At 46.4% G+C, this 18,858-nt stretch overlaps 1 protein-coding gene across 1 annotated transcript in view; it reads right to left on the bottom strand.

The window, feature by feature from the left end:
* The window catches only part of ALPK2 (alpha kinase 2), a 106,281-nt gene that overhangs the window by 69,441 nt on the left and 17,982 nt on the right, over positions 1–18,858 (bottom strand). The window contains exon 3 of the mRNA XM_081150264.1: positions 16,626–16,743. Within this exon, the coding sequence (XP_081006390.1) occupies positions 16,626–16,743 (118 nt within the window). The remainder of the gene's footprint in view (positions 1–16,625; positions 16,744–18,858) is intronic.

Below are 18,858 nucleotides of genomic sequence, written 5' to 3'. Positions count from 1 at the left end.
CATAGTAGAATTTTCACCAATACATCTCCTAGGGCAAGAGAAACAAAAAATAAAATAAAATAAACAAATGGGACATCCAACTAAAAAGCTTCTGCACAGTAAAAGAAATCAGCTTCAAAATACAAAGGAACTCCACGGTGTGGGAGGACATATTTGCCACGGATGCATATAATAAGGGGCTAATTTCCAAAGTGTACAAAGAACTCATACCACTCAGCAAGAGGAAGACAAACAACCCAATTAAGAAATGGGCAAAGGACCTGAATAGACTCTTCTCCAAAGAGGACATACAGATGGCCAAGAGACACATGAGAAAATGCTCAACGTTGCTAATCATCAGAGAGATGCAAATTAGAACCACAATGAGGTGTCAACTCACACCTGTCAGAATGGCACCATCAACAAATCAACAAAGGATAACTGCTGGCGAAGATGTGGAGAAAGGGGAAGCCTAGTTCACTGCTAGTGGGAATGCAGACTGGGGCAGCCACTGTGGAAAACAGTATGGAGGTTCCTCAAAAAATTAAAAATGGAACTGCCTTTTGACCCAGTGATCCCACTTCTAGGAATATATCCTAAGAATCCTGAAACACTAATTAGAAAGAATATATGCACCCCTATGTTTATAGTGGCGCAATTTACAATACCTAAGATCTGGAAACAGTCCAAGCACCCATGAGCAGATAAGTGCATAAAAAAGCTGTGGGACATTTACTTCATGGAACACTATGCAGCTGTAACAAAGAAGGATCCCTTACCCTTTGGGACAGTATGGATGGACCTGGAGAACATTATGCTAAGCAAAATAAGCCAGTCAGAGAAAGACAAATACCACATGATCTCACTCATATATGGAATCTAAAAAACATAATTAACTGATGAACAAAATAGATTCAGTGACATGGAAGCATGGAGCAGACTGACGAATCTCAGAGGGAAGGTGGGGGTGGGTGGGAGGGTCGGTGGGGAGAGATTAACCAAAGAATCTATATTCATATACGCATAACCCAAGGACACAGACAATAGTGTGGTGAGGGCCTGGGGAGGGGAGTGGGTACAAGGTGGAAGGGGTCAATGGGGAAAAAAGGGGACATCTGTAATATTTTGAACAATTAAAAACAAGGATTCCATGACAACTAGCATAGTTTGGGACTACAAACTGTAGCATTAGATTCATGCTAAGATACCAACAGTTCTACCATCTGTGTACATGTCAACTCAGTGAAAAAGGCAAGTAATGTTTCAGTGATTTTGAGAGAAGTTTTGACCTTGTGGAACCTCTGAAAGGGGTTTAGGGGTGCCCTGGGTGTCCGCGAATCACACTTTGAGAACCACTGATTAAATCACACTTTGAGAACCACTGATTTGAGAACCAGCTGTTTATGAGGGGAAACTGTAAAACGCTCTGGGCATGCTCTCACAGCCTAACTCCCGGCAGAGAAGAGATGTTAGACTCTGAAACATGGGCACTAACAGGGAGGGCTAACTGTTTTTCGTGGTACAGTCATTTATATGCTCTCTCAGGCAGGTGACTTCATCTCTTTGGGCTTCAATTTCCTGATTTAGAAAGAAAAAGAAGAGCTATGTCTGGGTTCCGTCCCTCAGAGATTCTGATCTGATGCTCAATACATGAGTGTGCGATTTAATTGTGGGCAGGAGGAGGCTGGTTCCATCAAAGCTGGGAGCGAAGGGGGGTGGCTGATCCTAGAAGCTCCTCGGGATCTTGCCAACTTAGGATGGCTTTGTGGGAACAGGGTTATAAATGCAAGTGAAGATGAAGAGCACAGGGAAAATACCCACAGGACGAGTAACCCTATAAAATAAGAATATGGAGACAAGGGGTTGAGGAACAGGATGTAACCAGTACAGAAAGAAGGCAAAGAATCATTTTTCTCTCCAGTTACCAGAGCAGTCGACCTATGGAAATGTGTAGACTTCTAGATCCCTACATTTCAACCATCATCATCATCATCATAGTACCCTACGGGTGTTGTGTTTCACATGAGTTATTTCACCCATCTATTTATTCCCGATTCCACTGGCGCAAATAAAATAAAATGGGTGACTCCTGTGTGGACTGAAAGGTAGATTCCTCAGCTCATGTTGCTGTTCTTCCTTTTGTCTCTGACCCCCAGAAGACTCTCCCAACAATATTAAAATTGCTGAAACAAACTGTGCAATGTGACTGAGCTCCCTGAAGACAGAGTTTGTAGGAGAGGAAGCTGAAACCATTGGCTAGAGGTAAGATTTAGAATCCGCTCTGGGTTTCAGATATTATTCTATTCTATTACGTATTCCGCTTCCCAGTGGGAGAAAGCAAGATCTGGGGAGGGACTGTCTGTAGTCTTCACCCATGTAGCCAGGAATGCAGGGGTGAGGAGGCCTCCCGAGTTCCCCCATCCCCTCCCCAGGCTGTGAATTTTCTGAGCCTTGCAGCAGGGAGGGGGGAGAGGGCTCAGCTCAATAAATACTTACATGATGACATCTCTGTCCTTGCCGCAGCCATAGCACCAAGTGAAGGTCAATCTTTTCTTACACGAAGTGTCTGTATTTTATTATTTGCCTAACTGCTATCAATTTTATTAACTGAATTATTTGGAATAACGAGCGGAATAGAAAGGCTTAGGATCTTCATGTCCTGGAGCTTTGCTGGTTACAGAGATGGGAGAATTCAACTGCCAAATACACACAGCTCCTTGACCACATTTTCTACAAGCAGCTACATTTCAAAACTGGTAAGGAGATTCCTCACACATTTACCAATTTATCCAGTTGTGCAGTCAATAAAACAGATGTACTGACCCACTCTGAAGAGCTGAGAAGGGCCTTGAGCTGGGCCACTCCTGGGCCTGTCTGCCTCTCACCCTCTCCATGCCCTTCCCTGTTCTGCTCTGTATCAGGGGGCTGACCCCTTCACACTGGTCTCCCTGGGTTCCCAGGACCACTGGCTTCCTGCTGCATTTGACCAAAGAAATGCGGGAGATGGGAGGGTGGGAGGAAAGGGGAAGGCAGCCTCTAGCGGGGTGGCATTTCTAGTAGGCTCCACCTCTGCTGTAGCTCCAGGTCCTACAGGACAGGCCCAGCAGGGTCCCAGCTTCTGCCCCATGACCGTGACCCAGAACTAGTAGTGCTGCTGCATCCCTTTGTCACTGCAGCCCAAGAGATGGTGTCTTCCTACTGATGCTAATCTCAGGGTGACCTCACTGGCCCCCATATGGATCAATCACCTGTGCAACCCTGATTCAATGCTTGAAAGGGTCTTTTGTACTCCTGGTTAGACCCTGCCTGATACAGAGATTTATTTAATGGATGTTGGAACTAAGGCCCTGAGAAGGTATGACTGAAGTTATACGGCTAAAAAAATATTACAAGAAATGTCTACCACATGTAAGGCACTGCGCTAGCCACTGTGTGGAGGAGAAAGATGTGGAATCCTAGGTCCTTCCTCAGAAACTCTCCATCCAATAAGGGAAACGTATCAATACACAAACAGCTTCAATACAGGACAGTACGGGCTCAGTGCGGCTAGTGACACCCCTTACGGAGATTCAGAGGCGGGGAATGCAAGCCAGCGAGGGAAAGTTTCCTGAGACTGGAAAAGCTGGAGCTGGCCTAGGAAATCCATGGTGGGATTTGGGCTGGAGAGATGGCATGTGCCCGAGGTTGGGGAGGGGGCTGCTCATTCCCGGCAGAAGCAATAGTCAGGCCCTCACAGGAAACAATAAACCATTCTTTATTTGGGACCTGGGGGAGGGGGAGCTGAAAAATAGGATGATTGCACTATTTACTGTTTAAACTGGACACTTAGACAATGAGAAGAGAAACAATTAATTCTTACATCAAGACCACTGGCAGAAACTGCGGCCACACCAGGAAAACTGAGGCTGGCCCAGGCAAATCAGAAGGCGTGATCAGCAACCAGGAGGTGGGCAGGGCCCAGATCCTGGAAGATTTTCCATCCCAAAGTGGAGGTTTTGACCTCAGGCTCCAGTTCACTGGAAAACAGGTCAGAGCAGCCACTGAGGGAGGAATGGAAATACTTCTGTGAGGTGCTCACCACATTTGCACAGTGTCTGGGCAGCTGATATGGCCTGTGGCCTGTGGTTGGGCAGGAACACCCCATTCCTCCACACATCCTGTGGGACCTACAACTGTATACCACTGTGTGGGGCTTGGGAAGGGAGACAAAAAATTGGTGGTGTAAGATCGGGTTCTTTCCCTATGGGAACGGCCGAAAGACACGGTGGAGGCAGTGAGTGCTTCCCTGGCAAGGAGGGGGAGGTCAAAGTGGCCTGGATCTTCAAGGAATGAAGCCAGGAGCTTGGAACTTGAGCCCAGCAGGGAAGGATTAAGCTTTTGGCTGGGTGGGGAGAAGGGGAGGGCATCCTGGGCTGATGTACCAGAGCTGGAACCAGCAGGTCATGTGTAAGGGGTAGTCAAGAAATGAGCTGGTATTATCAGGAGTTGCAGAAGGTAGAGTCGGTAGGTGAGGGTCCTGAAGGACAGGGGCTGTGGGCTGGAAAGAACAGAGTTCTGAGAAGCATGGCAAGCAAGCTCACAGCAGGGGACATTCTACTTTTCTTCTTGATCTACGTGCAATTCTGAGCATCGTGGAGAGGCAGATTGCAAAGCCAGCGTGGCCCAGTGGTTAAGGAACAGACATAGCAGCAAGCCAACCTGGGTTCACAAGCTGCCCATCCACTGTGTGACACTGGACAAACTACTAAATGGCTCGGGACGAGAACTGTACCTACACCAGAGGTGACATGAGGAATAGGAGAGTTAATTCCTATACAGTGCTTAAAGCAGGGCCTGGCATGCAGTAAGCACTAAATCAGTAGTGCTCAGCCCTTGGCTGAACATTAGACTCACTTAAGTCCTTTTAAAAATCACCAGTGCGGCCCTGGCCAGTGTGGCTCAGCTCGTTGAGTGTTGTCCCATGCACCAAGAAGAGGTTGCCGGTTCCATTCCCAGTGGGGGCACATGTCCGGGTTTCAGGCTTGATCCCCAGTAGGGAGCATGCTGGAGGCAGCTGATTGACGCTTTGCTCTCCCATCAATGTTCCTCTCCCAAAAATTACCACTGCCAGAGGATTTTCAGGGCAGTGAAACTGCTCCATATGAGACTATAATGGTGGGTACATGTCATGATACGTTGGTCCAAACTCATAGAATGAACAGATGTAAACCATGGACTTTGGGTGACTGTGAGGGGTCAATGGAGGGTCACCGATTGTAACAATGTCCCACTCTGGTTGGGGACATTGATAGTGGGGAAGTCTGTGCATGGGGGAAGGAACAGAGGGTTGTAAGGAAACTCTGTACTTTCTGCTCAATTTTGTTGAGAACCTAAAACTACTCTAAAAAATGAGATCTACTTAAAAAAGGGAAAAATACTAGAGCCAGGGCCCCACCCAAAAATCAATTAAGCAGCATCATGGGGTGAAGGGCTTCGCCATGGGTACTTTCTAAGCCTCCCCGGTGGCCAGCCAGAGCTCTAAAGTACTGAGCTAAATGAATGTCAGCTCATATATGTAGCAAAGGAACCGGAGAGATCTTTGCCTGGGCATATATGGGAAGTGGTTTCTTGGTTCTATTTTGGTACAAAAAGCTCAGAGCTTTTGACAGCTTTGTGAGTCTCTGGAAGCAATGCAGGCTGAACAGACATTTTTAAACAAGCAATGGGCAAATTGACTTCAGAAAGGAAAAAAAATATTTGGCATTACTACTATCCGGCTTAGTTAACAGATGACTGACCTCTCTTATCAAAAGAATACTCAACGGTAGCTGGAAACAGTCACCACTCCCACCTCCATCTCCCAATAGGCCATCAAGTTAGCAGAGTGTCCCAGAACGTCAAGGGAGAGTGTAACAATGGAAAAGCTCCTAAATTAGATTGTAAACCATCAGTGATGGACATGGCATCTTGAAAGCAGGACAGAGAGCAATGCACCACTAGACACTGGCCCAGAAGACCCAGTTCTCCCCTGTAAAAGCGAGTTTGCTTAGAATTCTGAAGGACTAACACTGCTCATTTGTCAAACACCCAGCATGCCCCAAACCAGACCTGACTTTCCTATCCAAACCTGCTTCTCCTTAAAAAATCCTAAGAGCAGGGCTTGTCACGCATTAATGTGCTCACAGTCACCTGGGATCTCGTTAAAACTCAGAATCTGATTGGCTAGGTCAGGGCTGGGGGCTGGGAGTCTGGACGTCTAGCAAGCTCCCCGGGGACTGGGGGGGCTGCTGCTGGTGGTCTAAATCAACTTCGAGGGGCAAGATCCAGTCTCTTCCCACTCTGTGACTCCAAGTGTCTACGAAGAGGGAAAGTCCTTTTGTTAAATTCTCAGTAAAACATCAGCTGTCACTTGACTTGCTGCTCAATTTAAGCTGAGTTCCCAGTCCATGCCTGGCAAGCTAACCCCACATGCAACTCTGCAGGTGTTTGAGTTGGTTTTCCTTTTTTTAAAAAACTAATTGCTGGATCAGGCAGGGGGAATGCACAAAACCAGACCCGAGGACTTCTCCCTCCAAAGCCCCATGTTGGGGGAGGTTAGTCAGAGCTGGCAAAGAGGAAGAGTCCCCATCCTGCTGGAGCCTCAGCTCAGGGAATGGGAAAGACAAGGACAGGAAGGGGGGGAGGGGGCATGGTGACTAGAAGCCACATCCCTGAAGCTCAATGGGTGACACTGTGGCCTTCTACAGCTCCTGTGGGAGGCTGTTTAAAATATTTCCTGACTTCAGAATCCCTACCAACAGTGTTGCCTCTAAAGTGCCACTAGGCTGACCACGGCCATTCAGATCATGTCCCCAGGTTCAGATTGCTGCCCATGGAACGACTACGGGGAAGGAAAATTTTGTCTTTGACCCTCTTAGGGTCCCTGGCGGGGTCTGAAAATTAAACTGACAAGGACAGATTAGCAGGAGTAAAGCATACAAATTTTATTGACTTTGTCCATGCACATGGGAGCCTTCACGAGAGAATGAAGACCCGAAAAAGTGGCAAGAGCAGGCAGCTTTTAAACCTTTTAGAAAAAGAAGCGATAAATGTGCAGAGAACTGACAAGACAACAGGGTTTGGGCTGGAGGGAGTAAATGGTGACGAAGTAACTATGAAGACAAGGGTTGGTTTAACAAGGTTTGTGTGTGCGGATGTATTGGCCCCAAACTCTCGTCTCTGGTGATAAGAATGCCTTCCTTCCGTGGGAGATTTATGGCCTGTTTCAGGGAAGAAAGGCCAAGCGTGGAAGGGCAGAGTGACCTTCCCGCTTCTGCTATTTTTGAAGAACTCCTTCAACAGAAGATATTTAATATGCTGAGGTGCCATATTTTGGGGTAGTGTGTCCTGAATCCCATCAGCTCTTTCCCTTCCCCACAGGGCAAGACTCAGTGAAGAATGTAACGAAAGCATGGAACACGCTGTGTGATTCCCACAAATCTCTAGTGAACACCTGCTGAGAGGCAGGTCTGAGCTGGTGCTGGACATACAGCAGGGAACCGCTCACACAAGTCTCTGCTTCGATGGAGCTTACAGTCCATTTGGGGGAGACTCACAATAAACAACAATTAACATAAATATACATCATGACCGGAAACAGCACAACTGTCCATCAACAGGTGAATGGAGTGACAAATTCTGCAGACCCAAATGATGAAACACTGAAACACTGCTCAACAATACTATGATACACCCAACAGCACGCATGATTCTGGAGATAATTATGTGGCATGAAAGAAGCCAGATATATTAAAAACAGCACATGCACTGTGATTGCATTTATATAAAACTCTAAGAAAAACTAAAAAAAACTGGAGACTAGTCTCCAGTGACCAAAAGCAGAGCGGACGTTGTGTGGGGATGGGTGGGCAGACAGGGGTAGGAAAGCAGGATTGCAAAGGGGCACTGAAAAAAAATCTTTCAAGGGTGATATTTATGTTCACTATCTTGATGGCAGTAATGGTTTCATGGATGTGCACATGTGTCAAAGCTTAACCAAACTGAACACTCTTTTTTTTTAAAGTATATCTTTATTGATTTCAGGGAGAGGAAGGGAGAAGGAGAGAGAGAGATAGAAATATCAATGATGAGAGAGTCCTCATTGATCAGCTGCCTCCTGCACGCCCCCGACTGGGGATGGAGCCCGCAACCTGGGCATGTGCCCTGACCGGGAATTGAACTGCAATCTCCTGGATCCTAGGTCGATGCTCAACCGCTGAGCCACGCCCGGCCAGGCCCAAACTGAACACTTTAAATAAGTGCAGTTCATTGTATGTTGATTATACCTACATAAAGCTGCTAAATATGTGTGTGTTTACACAGACATATGCACAATGTCATTGCTATGTGATAAATAGAGCAAGAAAAGGAAGGAAGGACATGCTTGGGGCAGGTGCTGCTATTTTAGATGGTTAGTCAGAGAGGGCTCAGTGATGAGGTGATTTTGAGCAGAAACTTGGACTACCTGGGGAAAGAACATTCCAGGTAGAAGGAAGAGCATGGGCAAAGGCCCTGTGGCAGCACGCTACTAGGCCTGATTAACACCTTTGAGCTCTGTAATGGCTCAGAACAGAGTTAATAGTTCAAGATTTGTTCTAAATAATTGCCCCACGCTTCATGTACAGTCCTGTATCTGTCCTGCCTACCCAGGTAGAGTCCATGTCTTTGGCCTGAGGCTGGCTTCTCAGCACCTATAGAAGCAGCAGTCACACTACACCAGCTCTGAAATCAGCAAGAAGATTCTCATTCAAGAATTCAGATATCTCTTTGGCCCCATATTCTCTGAAATGGGCAGGCAGCCCGATTCCACTTTCAAACTCTCATGACCGAGAGTGACTGTGTCTAACAAAACACAGAAGACCCCAGTGTAAGAAAGTTGACATTTACTTAGCATTTGCTGAGTGCAGGCACTATTCAAAAAACCTTATGTGTATTATCTCATTTAATCTTCACCCAACCCTGCCAGGTAGATACTATTATTAGTCCCAGTTTACAGATATAGAACTGAGGCAGATAGAGGATCATGTCCAAATAAGAAGGGCCAAGACTTGAACCCAGGCAGTATGACTCTAATGCCAGCCCTCTTACCACATATAACCTCACAGAGTGCTGACTCTTAACCAATAGGCCCCTCGGGACACCTTCCATATTTGGGGCAATCCTATAGACTGAACTGTGTTCGCCTAAAATTCATATGTTGAAGCCATAACTCCCAATATGATGGTATTTGGAGATGGGGACTTTGAGAGGAATTGGGTTTAGATGAAGTCATGAGGGTGGGGTCCTCATGATAGGATTATTGGCCTTTTATAAGAATAGATACCAGAGCTCACTGGCAGCCTCTCTCTCTCTGTCTCTGCCATGTGAGGATATAGCAAGAAGACAGTTGTCTGCAAGCCTAGAAGAGGGCTCTCCCCAGAATCCCACTAAGCTAGTACCCTGATCTCAGACTTCAGCCTCGAGAACTGTGAGAAATAGATTTCTGCTGTTTAAGCCCCCGAGTCTGTGGTATTTTTGAGCTGACTAATACAGGCAGGGTCAGGGTGACAAGTTGAGCCCATTCTTGGGTTCATCTGGGGCTTGAATGTGGTCTGTAGGAGATCCTGAAAGGATCCAGAGCGTTGGCCTTCCCCACCCATGTACAAGTCTGATGTCTCAGGAGCTGAGGAAATGAAGGTGCTGGGACTGGCCCAACCTTGAAGTTTTCTGAAAAAGGCAATTGGTACCTGAATTTTGGAGAGGGTAAGCCAGGCAATCAGAAGGGATAGAGTCTGGAGGCAGGCAGAGAGGAAGCACAGGGTCCAAGGCAAACCGCAGTTCACAGAGAACTCTAAGAGCAATGGGAAGATGGAGGGGGGAAGCAGGGGCAGGAGAGGCTTCTGGGCGATGGGGCAAAGGTGGAGGGAAATCTCATGGGAGGCAGAAAATAGGGCTGGTTGGTGAGAACAAAGTCACATGTTCCCAACCAAACCTTGTTCTCAGTCCTGGGCCCCCTGCCTACCTCCCCTCAGAGTTGGAGCAAAGCCCTTCCTGGGACTCACAGGCCTGATTTGTTTCCAGCTCTACCCCTTACCTACTGCCTGCCTTTATCAAGAAACTTCTTTATGATGTTCACCTTTAAGAGGGAGTCGGTCAAATGATCACTAGTGCCAGCACTGGGATTTCTGTGCCAGCGAGACTCCTCACCTTGTCAGTCCTCAAAAATATCAACCATAATGCTGTGATTAAAAAGACTGAACCCCAGTTGGCCCCCAAACTGGTCTCCCCTGAGTCCTCAGAAGGTGTCAATGGAGTGGCATTTTCAGCGACATTCAGTGTGTGTCCAATTTCCAATGATCAGTCTTCCTTTCTCTAGCTGTCTCAAGGCCTTGGGAGGGGCTCTTGGATCAATCTTTCATCAACCACCAAACTAACACTGATTTGCCCTGAGAATCAGCAGCCAGTGGGAGCAACCACCCGAGTCCTGTCCCTAGAAAAAGCTGAATGGTCTTACAGGAAAAGCCGAGGGTCCCTTTGTGTTTCAGGAAACATTCACTCCTCTGGGATACTTACTACCAGTCAGAATCAGAACGTGATGATGGATGGGGAATTCTGGCACGGACCTGTCACCCGAGGAGCTAAATGGCAGTCTCTCGTCAGACCTTCAGGACTCATTCAAGAAACACTCCAGGCTGGTCTGAGAAATGGCCAGGATGCAGCCTGCTGAGTCCATTCATGACACTGCCCAGGCTCTGTGCTGGGAACATGGAGGCCTCCCAGGTGCCGAGAAGTCATCCTTAAGACTCATTACACCTACTTAAGCTCACAGGAACACCAAGTTCACAAAATGCTTTCCAACCTTGATGAAATGCCTTCTCTGTCTTAGCCAAGGCACAGCAAGATTCAGTCATCTTTATTTCTACCCAGTGATTCCCTGATCCAACACATTAATTATACTTTATCTTCCAAGAGGAAAACAGTGAAGAGGGAGAATGTTGCCAAACTAAGCTACTTTCTCACCTCCAAATTGTCTTATTTCTAATCAATTCACTGCGGGAAACACATTCAACGTGCAAAAAAATATAATTTATAGAGTATTGTAAATTCTTCATTTGTGTGTTGACTCAATCCCCACACAAACCCTATGAAGCAGGACTACCATTATCCCCATTTTGCAGATGAGATAACTGAGACACAGAGAGGTTAAGTGACTCGCCCAAGATAATATAGCACATAAGAGGTAAATCTGGTATTTAAATCCAGACAACTTGGCTTCAGACCCTTGCCCTCAATGGTGGAAATAATCTCCTGTCCTTTATAAGTGAATGTGATAGGGACAGTTCTACCCTTGGCAAGAATGGAGGTATTTTTAACTGGTTCATCTACACTCATTTGCCCAGCCTCACTCACCACCACCAACTCATGTTTTTTAGATGCCTGGGTGAAGATATGTACAAAGAGGCTGACGGCCCCGCCAGGGGCCAGGGCCTTTGGCTCAGATGTTAAGCGCTTATGAACAGCTCTCTGCCCACTACAAACTGAGTGGCTTCGGGAATGCAAGGCAGGCTCCTGGGGTCTGTCTGTCTACCCAAGTGTGAGGACTAGCTGAGAAGGCCGAGTCTTCACTAAAGTCAGGGTTCCACCTTCCAAAAACCATCCAAACAGGGTTTCAGATACAAGCACGTACGACTAAACAGCTTCAACACTTGTGTGTGGGTTGCGGCTGTCCTGTTGAATATCCATTTCCTTCTTGCCTTTGAAAGTTCTCCGCTGAGTCTGACACTTTTCAACACTAGTCATGTAAAATTATTCTGGCTCTAAACGCAACTGGTATTATAAGCTAGGACAGAGTAATTTTTTCAGAGTAATTCTGGGAACGAAATTCTTTCAGGCAATGGGCACTAAAATTATATTAACGACTAACCAATAATAGCTAATATTTGTCGCAGGCCAACATGCACACTTTGCCAATCATTTTGCATGAATAATCTCATTTAAATCACAAAAACATTTTACTGAGGAAGAAACTGAAGCACAGAGAAGTTAACTGACTTGCTTAAGGCCACACAGCTAATAAGTGGCAGAGCACGAAAACAGGGAAAGTGTGGCCTTTGAGGAAGGACCTAGAGAATTTTATCACTTCCAAACACATGAGGCAGTGGGCCTACAAAATAATAGAAATCCCAGTCCCTGCCCCCAGGAGTTGACATTCTAACAAAGAGAGACATAAACCAAGCAGAAGTCACTAACTTAATGCAACCAATGTTTATTGAGCATATGCTATGTGCCAGTCACTCTAGGCACCGGGGAGACAGCAGCCTCAGGGAGCATTCAGTCTTTTGGGGAGACAAATGGAAACCCAATAAAAGAATATTATGAAGAAAAATTACATGAGCTGAGTGCTGAATTGTTTTATAGCAGGTTATTCAGGAAGGTTCCTCTGAGGTGGTAATAGCAGTGAGACATTATATACTTGGGAAAAAAGCAACCATTTTCAGGGGTCGGGGATTGGTCCACAAAGCTCTGGGATCTGTGTGCCTGTGCTCCAGGTGGGTTGGAGAATGGAGTGCGAGAGAGGGCATGTTCCAGGCAAAGGGATCGGAGTGGGCATGCAGGACTGGGCCTGACGCTGGTGAGAGTGGCCAGCTGCTCCCTCTGACCACCACGTAGCACGTGAGCAGGAGGGAAAGGAGATGAGTTTGGGAAACGCTGGAGAAGGGAAGGTCTTGTACCTCCTAACGTCTCTCATGCTTGACCTTGAGCCCTCTTCCTACTGTCTGTATTTGTTCAGGCTCACCCTCCAATCTTGTCTCAAACTATAGTCTAAAAAAGGCAAACCTTCCCACCCATGACCCTCTGCTGCCCCTAATCTCCTTCACAGACAGGGCGTCATTTTTAGGAGAAAGGAGCAGGCACTTAACTATGGCGCATGGGGTCCCTGATGCCCATCTGCCCTCCATCTCCTCCCTCTCCCCTTCAGCCTGCTCAGCCTCCAGGAGCCCTCCCTGTACCTTGCCAGGGACTGGCTGCACTGCAGAACCTGGCATTTCTCCTGGCCTTTGTCCCCATCAGACCCTCTGCAGGCCCTGCCCCCAGCCCAGCCAATGCCAAGGCCCAGCTGATGAGAGAGCCAGGGGGCTGCTTCACTCTACCTCCCGCCCATGCCCCCTGTAATCTGTGCTCCTCTCAGCACAGCGGGAAGGGAAGAGATTGTGCCCATCAGAAGAAGCCTCCCTGCTGCAGAGAGGAGTGTGTCTCTCCAGGTGTGGGTTCCTGGACAGAGTTTTTTTGTTTATGTTTTTTAATGTTTTTAATATATTTTTATTGATTTCAGAGAGACAGGAAGGGAGAGGAAGAGGGAGATAAAAACATCAATGATGAGAGTCATTGATCTGCTGCCTCCTGCACGCCGCCTGCTGGGGATTGAGCCTAAAACCCGGGCATGTGCCCTGATCAGGAATCGAACTGGATCCCAGGTCGATGCTCAACCTCTGAGCCACGTCCTCTGAGCCACGTCAACCGGGCCTGGACAGACTTATCTGTTGCTTTGCTGCCTTTCTTTAACTTGTGCTCATCAAGACCACAAGTCCCCATCTGTACACGTGTCTCACAGCCTGCTTTTACTATGAGGTAGAAAACAACAATTTGCATTTTCCTCCCCTCCTCCCAACACCCATAACTTTTGAAAAAAAATTCTTCCACCATGCAGTGCAAAACATATTGTTCTTGATGCTTCCCCCCCTTGGAATGTTTTCTTGGCTTTCCATTCTTCTTGCCTGCCAAGTGCTCTTGACCTGTGGAAATGTAAAGGTCCCGACAGCACTGACCCATCTCCTCCGAGCCCACTCCTTTGCCCCACAGACACAGTTTCAAGTGATGGGAGTACAATGAGGAGGGAGGATCAGACGGGCCATAAATAGGGCAGCAGGGCTCCTGGCCTCCGAGCAGAACTGTGGATTCTTAAACCAGAAAAAGACCTTGGGGAAGACAGGCACCGTTTTGAGGTATCTAAGAACACAGATTTAGTGACCCAGAGACTAAATTCAGCTAGATAAAGGAAAATACTTTCCTTTGGGGAGCCATGAGCTAATCTGGTGGTTTATGGTGTATTGATAATGGCAAGAAAATGTGATTTTAATATTAATATTATAACTAACAACTAACTTTTCATCTCTGAAAGACATTTGCACAAAGCACCATTCACTTTTCTAACCGGCATTTCACAGACCAGTAGAAGTTCTTTCTACTTGGCAGATGAATGTTTTAGATGTAGAACATTTTTCATCTCAGGTAACACATGGGAATCACCAGGGCTTGGGCTGAATTAGTCAAGGGTGAAGGCCAAGCATTGGTGAGTTTTAAAAGCTCCCAGGCGATGCTAATGGGCAGCTACAGTTCAGAATTACTAGAGTAAAAAGTCAGAATGTACAAAGATCTTTAGTACCCCGAATATTTACTACTAAGCAGAAAATGCAGCCACCATCTATTATCCTTTGCCCGAGCATTATTCCCTGCATCGAGTCTGACTACTTTTCCCAGTAAATGGGCTACTTTTCCAAATGGCAGGCCAGGAGTTTGGAAAGAGTGCGTTCTGTTGCCTTAAATCTTTAATTTGACATAAATCACTGCCCTGCTGGACTTCAGAGCCGAGAATAAGGACTCCCTGCCCTCTCCCTAGCACAAGTTCCCTTCCTCAGTTTCCCTTCCCGGTGTCCTGTCCATGTCTCTCCCATTTAACCTTCCCACCTGCCCCAGGGGCTTCATCATGGCCTTCTCATTCCTCCGCCCCCTAACCCCTGAAGACCCACAAACATTCGTTTTGCCTACTCTCCTGGTCCTGTGTAAACAACAATGAACATTAACAGCAAATCTTAATTCTTAAATGGCCAGTAAAAGCTCATATATCCATCTACTCACCATCCTTTTAACAAATATCTATGTTGCAAGCCCTGTATTGGGCCCCAGGAAATGCACTGGTGTGAAACCAAGAGAATTCCTGCCCCAGGAGGCCCACAGTCTACTGAACTGCCCATCCCTCCTGACAATAAATAAACCAAAAGGACACCTGTGGAAAGGAGAGGAGAATGTTTGAGGCTAGACAGATCCGTGGGTAGCTAAAACTGCCTGAAACCAAGGAGGTGGATTCTAAGTTGAAGGAGGTGAAGTGGAGAGAGGGGAAGGCCTTGGCAAAATTGGAAAAAAGCAGCAGGAAGGTCAATCCATGGATGACCGGGCAGCAAATGCCAGGTGGGCTGCCTCCCGGTGTACTGAATTGAGAAGGAAGACGGCGCGATTTGTTCACCACTTGTCTTCCAGCTTGAACTTGAGGTTGTATGTTTATGTTGTTCACCTCTACCCCTAGAATTAAGCAACATGCCTGCCACAGAGTAGCTGGTTGATGAACATTTTTTAAAGAATTAAATATTAGCCCGGCCGGGCGTGGCTCAGTGGTTGAGTGTCGGCCTAGGATCCAGGAGATCGCGGTTCGATTCCCTATCAGGGCACATGCCTGGGTTGCGGGCTCGATCCCCAGCAGGGAGCGTGCAGGAGGCAGTCGATCAATGACTCTCTCATCATTGATGTTTCTATCTCTCTCCCTCCCTCTCCCTTCCTCTCTCTGAAATCAATAAAGATATATTTTTTAAAAAAAGAGAATTAAATATTAGATGAATAAATGGATGCCTTGGATGTATAGTCAGATGCACTGTAAGCCAGTCAAGTCAAGCATTTCAACCATGATCTCTGATCTTACTGTGAAACAAAAGGGTGGATGGGGAGCTAAGAAAGCTATTGTTTATTGAACTAGCTACTACTACACAACAAGCCTTTTATGAGAATTAACTCATCTCATTTTCTTACCCATGCTTTCATTTGGAGAAATTGAGATTTGGAGAGGTTAATGAACAGGTCAACATCACACAGCCAGAAAATGGCAGAGTCAGAATTCAGACCCAAGTCTTACTTTGTTATTCTCAGGTCCAAGGTTACTGGCACATGCCCATGCTTACCAGTCATTGTCATAGCATGTTCTGCACAACCTCAGGCTCCTCAGAGCCCCTATAAGGGACAGGGAGACCAATTCAGTAGCATTGGAGACCAAGAATGCGGACTCCCACCCAGCTTCAAGCAGAGCAGTTCTCATTTTCTCTACTTCACATGCGGTGCTTCCTGATTTCATCCCACTAGTTCTTAGGGGAACAAAAAGGAATTAGAAACCACTGTGCTGGTTTTAGAAACTACTTCCTAAACTAACTCCATCACCAATTTGCTGTGGGATCATGGTCAGTCACTTCTTCCTTCCGCTCTTATACAAGAAAGACTGGATGACAATGTTGAAATCCTACTGTGCTTCTTAACTGTCCATACAGAAGATTAATGAATGAAAATGGCTAGACTACCTTGAATAAAATTCTACATAAAGTTGTAATTCCATCAATGGCAGCAAATAGGGGAACACCCTACTTACCAGTTACCAGGCAGGTCTTCATTGATTCATTGCCAGATGCCTAGGCTGATGCCTGCCAATAGCATCTAACATTAGGACTCAAAAAACAAATGGGATCCAGTCTTTTGGTCTTACCTTTTGGTAACCAGCACATGACAGGATACAGGGATCTTAGTAAACAGTCCACAGGGGCTCATCCACTTACCAGTAGAGATGTAACACATGAATATACTGATTCTCGAAGAATTCATAACTGGAAACAATGTCGCCCTCCTCTATGGTTTGACCATTTTTATACCAAGTTACCTCTGGCTTGGGCTGACCTGATGATACAGAAATAAGAATATTCTTATTACATTAAGTATTCTTACAAAAGAAAACCATAAAGCTATGAGCAAGAATGGGCAATAAGCAATAGGGACGAGCATGGTGGATAAGAAGGTTGGGCCACTGGAAAAGCTCCCTCTCATTCATAAGCACTACAGGGCGTGTTATCTGCCTACCATGGTGCTGAGCTGGGGGCAGATGGGGCCTACAAAATGAAAAATTAGATCTCTAACCTCAAGGGACTATTTAAAAAAATTATCTAAAATTTAGAAATAAGGCAAAACTGTGGATAGTATCTTCTTTCAATGTCATATGGGGGCAAAGGTCCATTTAAGAATTATCTAGGGGAAAGTACTTAGTTTCAATTCAATAACTACTATCGATCAAAATTCCCATATTTAGTGAAGTTACATGTAAACGTGTAGATTTTTAACCAATAGAGCTGCAAATAATCTCTGTCTGGCAGAAAAGATAACCCCGTAAGTTATGGTTTATTGCCCTTATTGGATATTAACCAGCAATCTTAGCCTAACGTTCCTTTATTAAATTGTCTATAAATTCCTCAAGTGTTCTTTGATCAGGCACCAACACTTTCTGGTTCCCTTTTAATTTAGATAGTTGAAAAAATCTTTGAAATGTTAATTTCATATTTGCTTGGGAGTCACTTTATCTGTCTGAAAATTATACTTTAACAGTGCCTAGAGTTGAGTGTAAGTTATGGTACAAAATAGAGGGCAAAGTGCCTTCCTCCTGAGGATGACGGAGGCTGGCATGTAGGTTTCCCAGGCTGGCACTGTGCACACATGACTGATGTCATCACAGAAATTGACCTATGCTTTCTCCCTCAGAAGGGATTCATCTTCCCCTGGTGATCATTAACCAGTGGTAATGTTAATAGGTTAACCTGATAAAGCCCCCAGGAATTCCATTCACACCTTGGGGGTATTTTTCCCCTTGTGATGGGGCGAGGAGTTCTAGTGTGTCCCAAAGAACTTTCTCGGTAGCCTCCCTGTCATTGAAAATGCGTCGAGATGTGCTATATATACAAGAGGGAAGCCTGGTATTTGGGAAAATACACCACTCTCAGTCCATCCTAGGAATGCTCTTGTGTTTTCTGTCTTACTCATCTCATGGTTTTTGGCAGGCAGCCCCAGACACCACTAAGAGAAGAACTCCCTGTTTTTCTGAGACCTGCACCACGGAGGGACCTGAGGCTACTCAGAGCCTGCCCTCTCTCCCTGCCCATGTCTCATCTAACTTGAGGACTTCCGGCTAAACTACCTCTGTGCCAACACCATGAATGTGTTGGGTGGCAAGTGCGTGTGTTCCTCCCTGCCTCCTACTCCAGGCAGGTGCCTGAATAATCGGTGCCTGGAGCCAGGGGCAGGCAGACCTTCATGCAAGGACATGTCCTTCTCCAGCAGCTGAGTCCCTTTCAGACAAATGACTAAACCACCAAAAATGAGCTTCCCTCAAAAGCCATCAAGAAGGTTGCTGGTCATAATTCATTTCCACCCGTTCTTAGCAGCCTGTGTCCCCCTTTGAGCCTGTTGTATAGATTCCCTCTTAGGAAGCATTTAACGGCTCTTTTTGTGTGTGTATGTGACTTTTTTGAAGAAAGTATGTAAAGTATGTTTGAGCTGGGCCTGGGGAACTCATTCTGATCTCTTGGACTCTGGTGTCCCAATCAGACTGATCAGAGCTCAGTGACTCCCAGCTTCTTCGTGGCTGACTGTTTTTTTCCCTTTGTGTGGTACAGATCTGAACAATCAGCCAGAAATGAGACTTACACAGGGAAGTGGTATCTCGTACCTTGTGGGTGGTTCTCTTTTCTCCCTCCGTTTGCTGGAAACCTCCCCCGAAAAGCCTACCCTTGTTTTTAAAGCCTACCTGCAAGTCACAGATCAAGAGCCACCTCCAGGGTTTCACAAGAACCTGGCTAATGTGTGGGGACCGTAGCTGGGTTTAGGGTACATCCAAACACTAGGGCTTCCTGGGGCGACAAGGGGGCCCTACTCGGAGGCTCAGGAGTGGAGTTGTGTCTGTCCATCTATCTGAGTGGCTATAGACAAACCCTGAGAGAGAGACGAGGCTCAGCTCTGGGCTCAGAG

This window comes from Miniopterus schreibersii, assembly GCF_964146895.1.
Source record: "Miniopterus schreibersii genome assembly, chromosome: 10".
NCBI classification, from domain to species: domain Eukaryota; kingdom Metazoa; phylum Chordata; class Mammalia; order Chiroptera; family Miniopteridae; genus Miniopterus; species Miniopterus schreibersii.
Note: the sequence above shows the minus strand (reverse complement) of the source record. Positions and strands in the feature narration are given on the sequence as shown.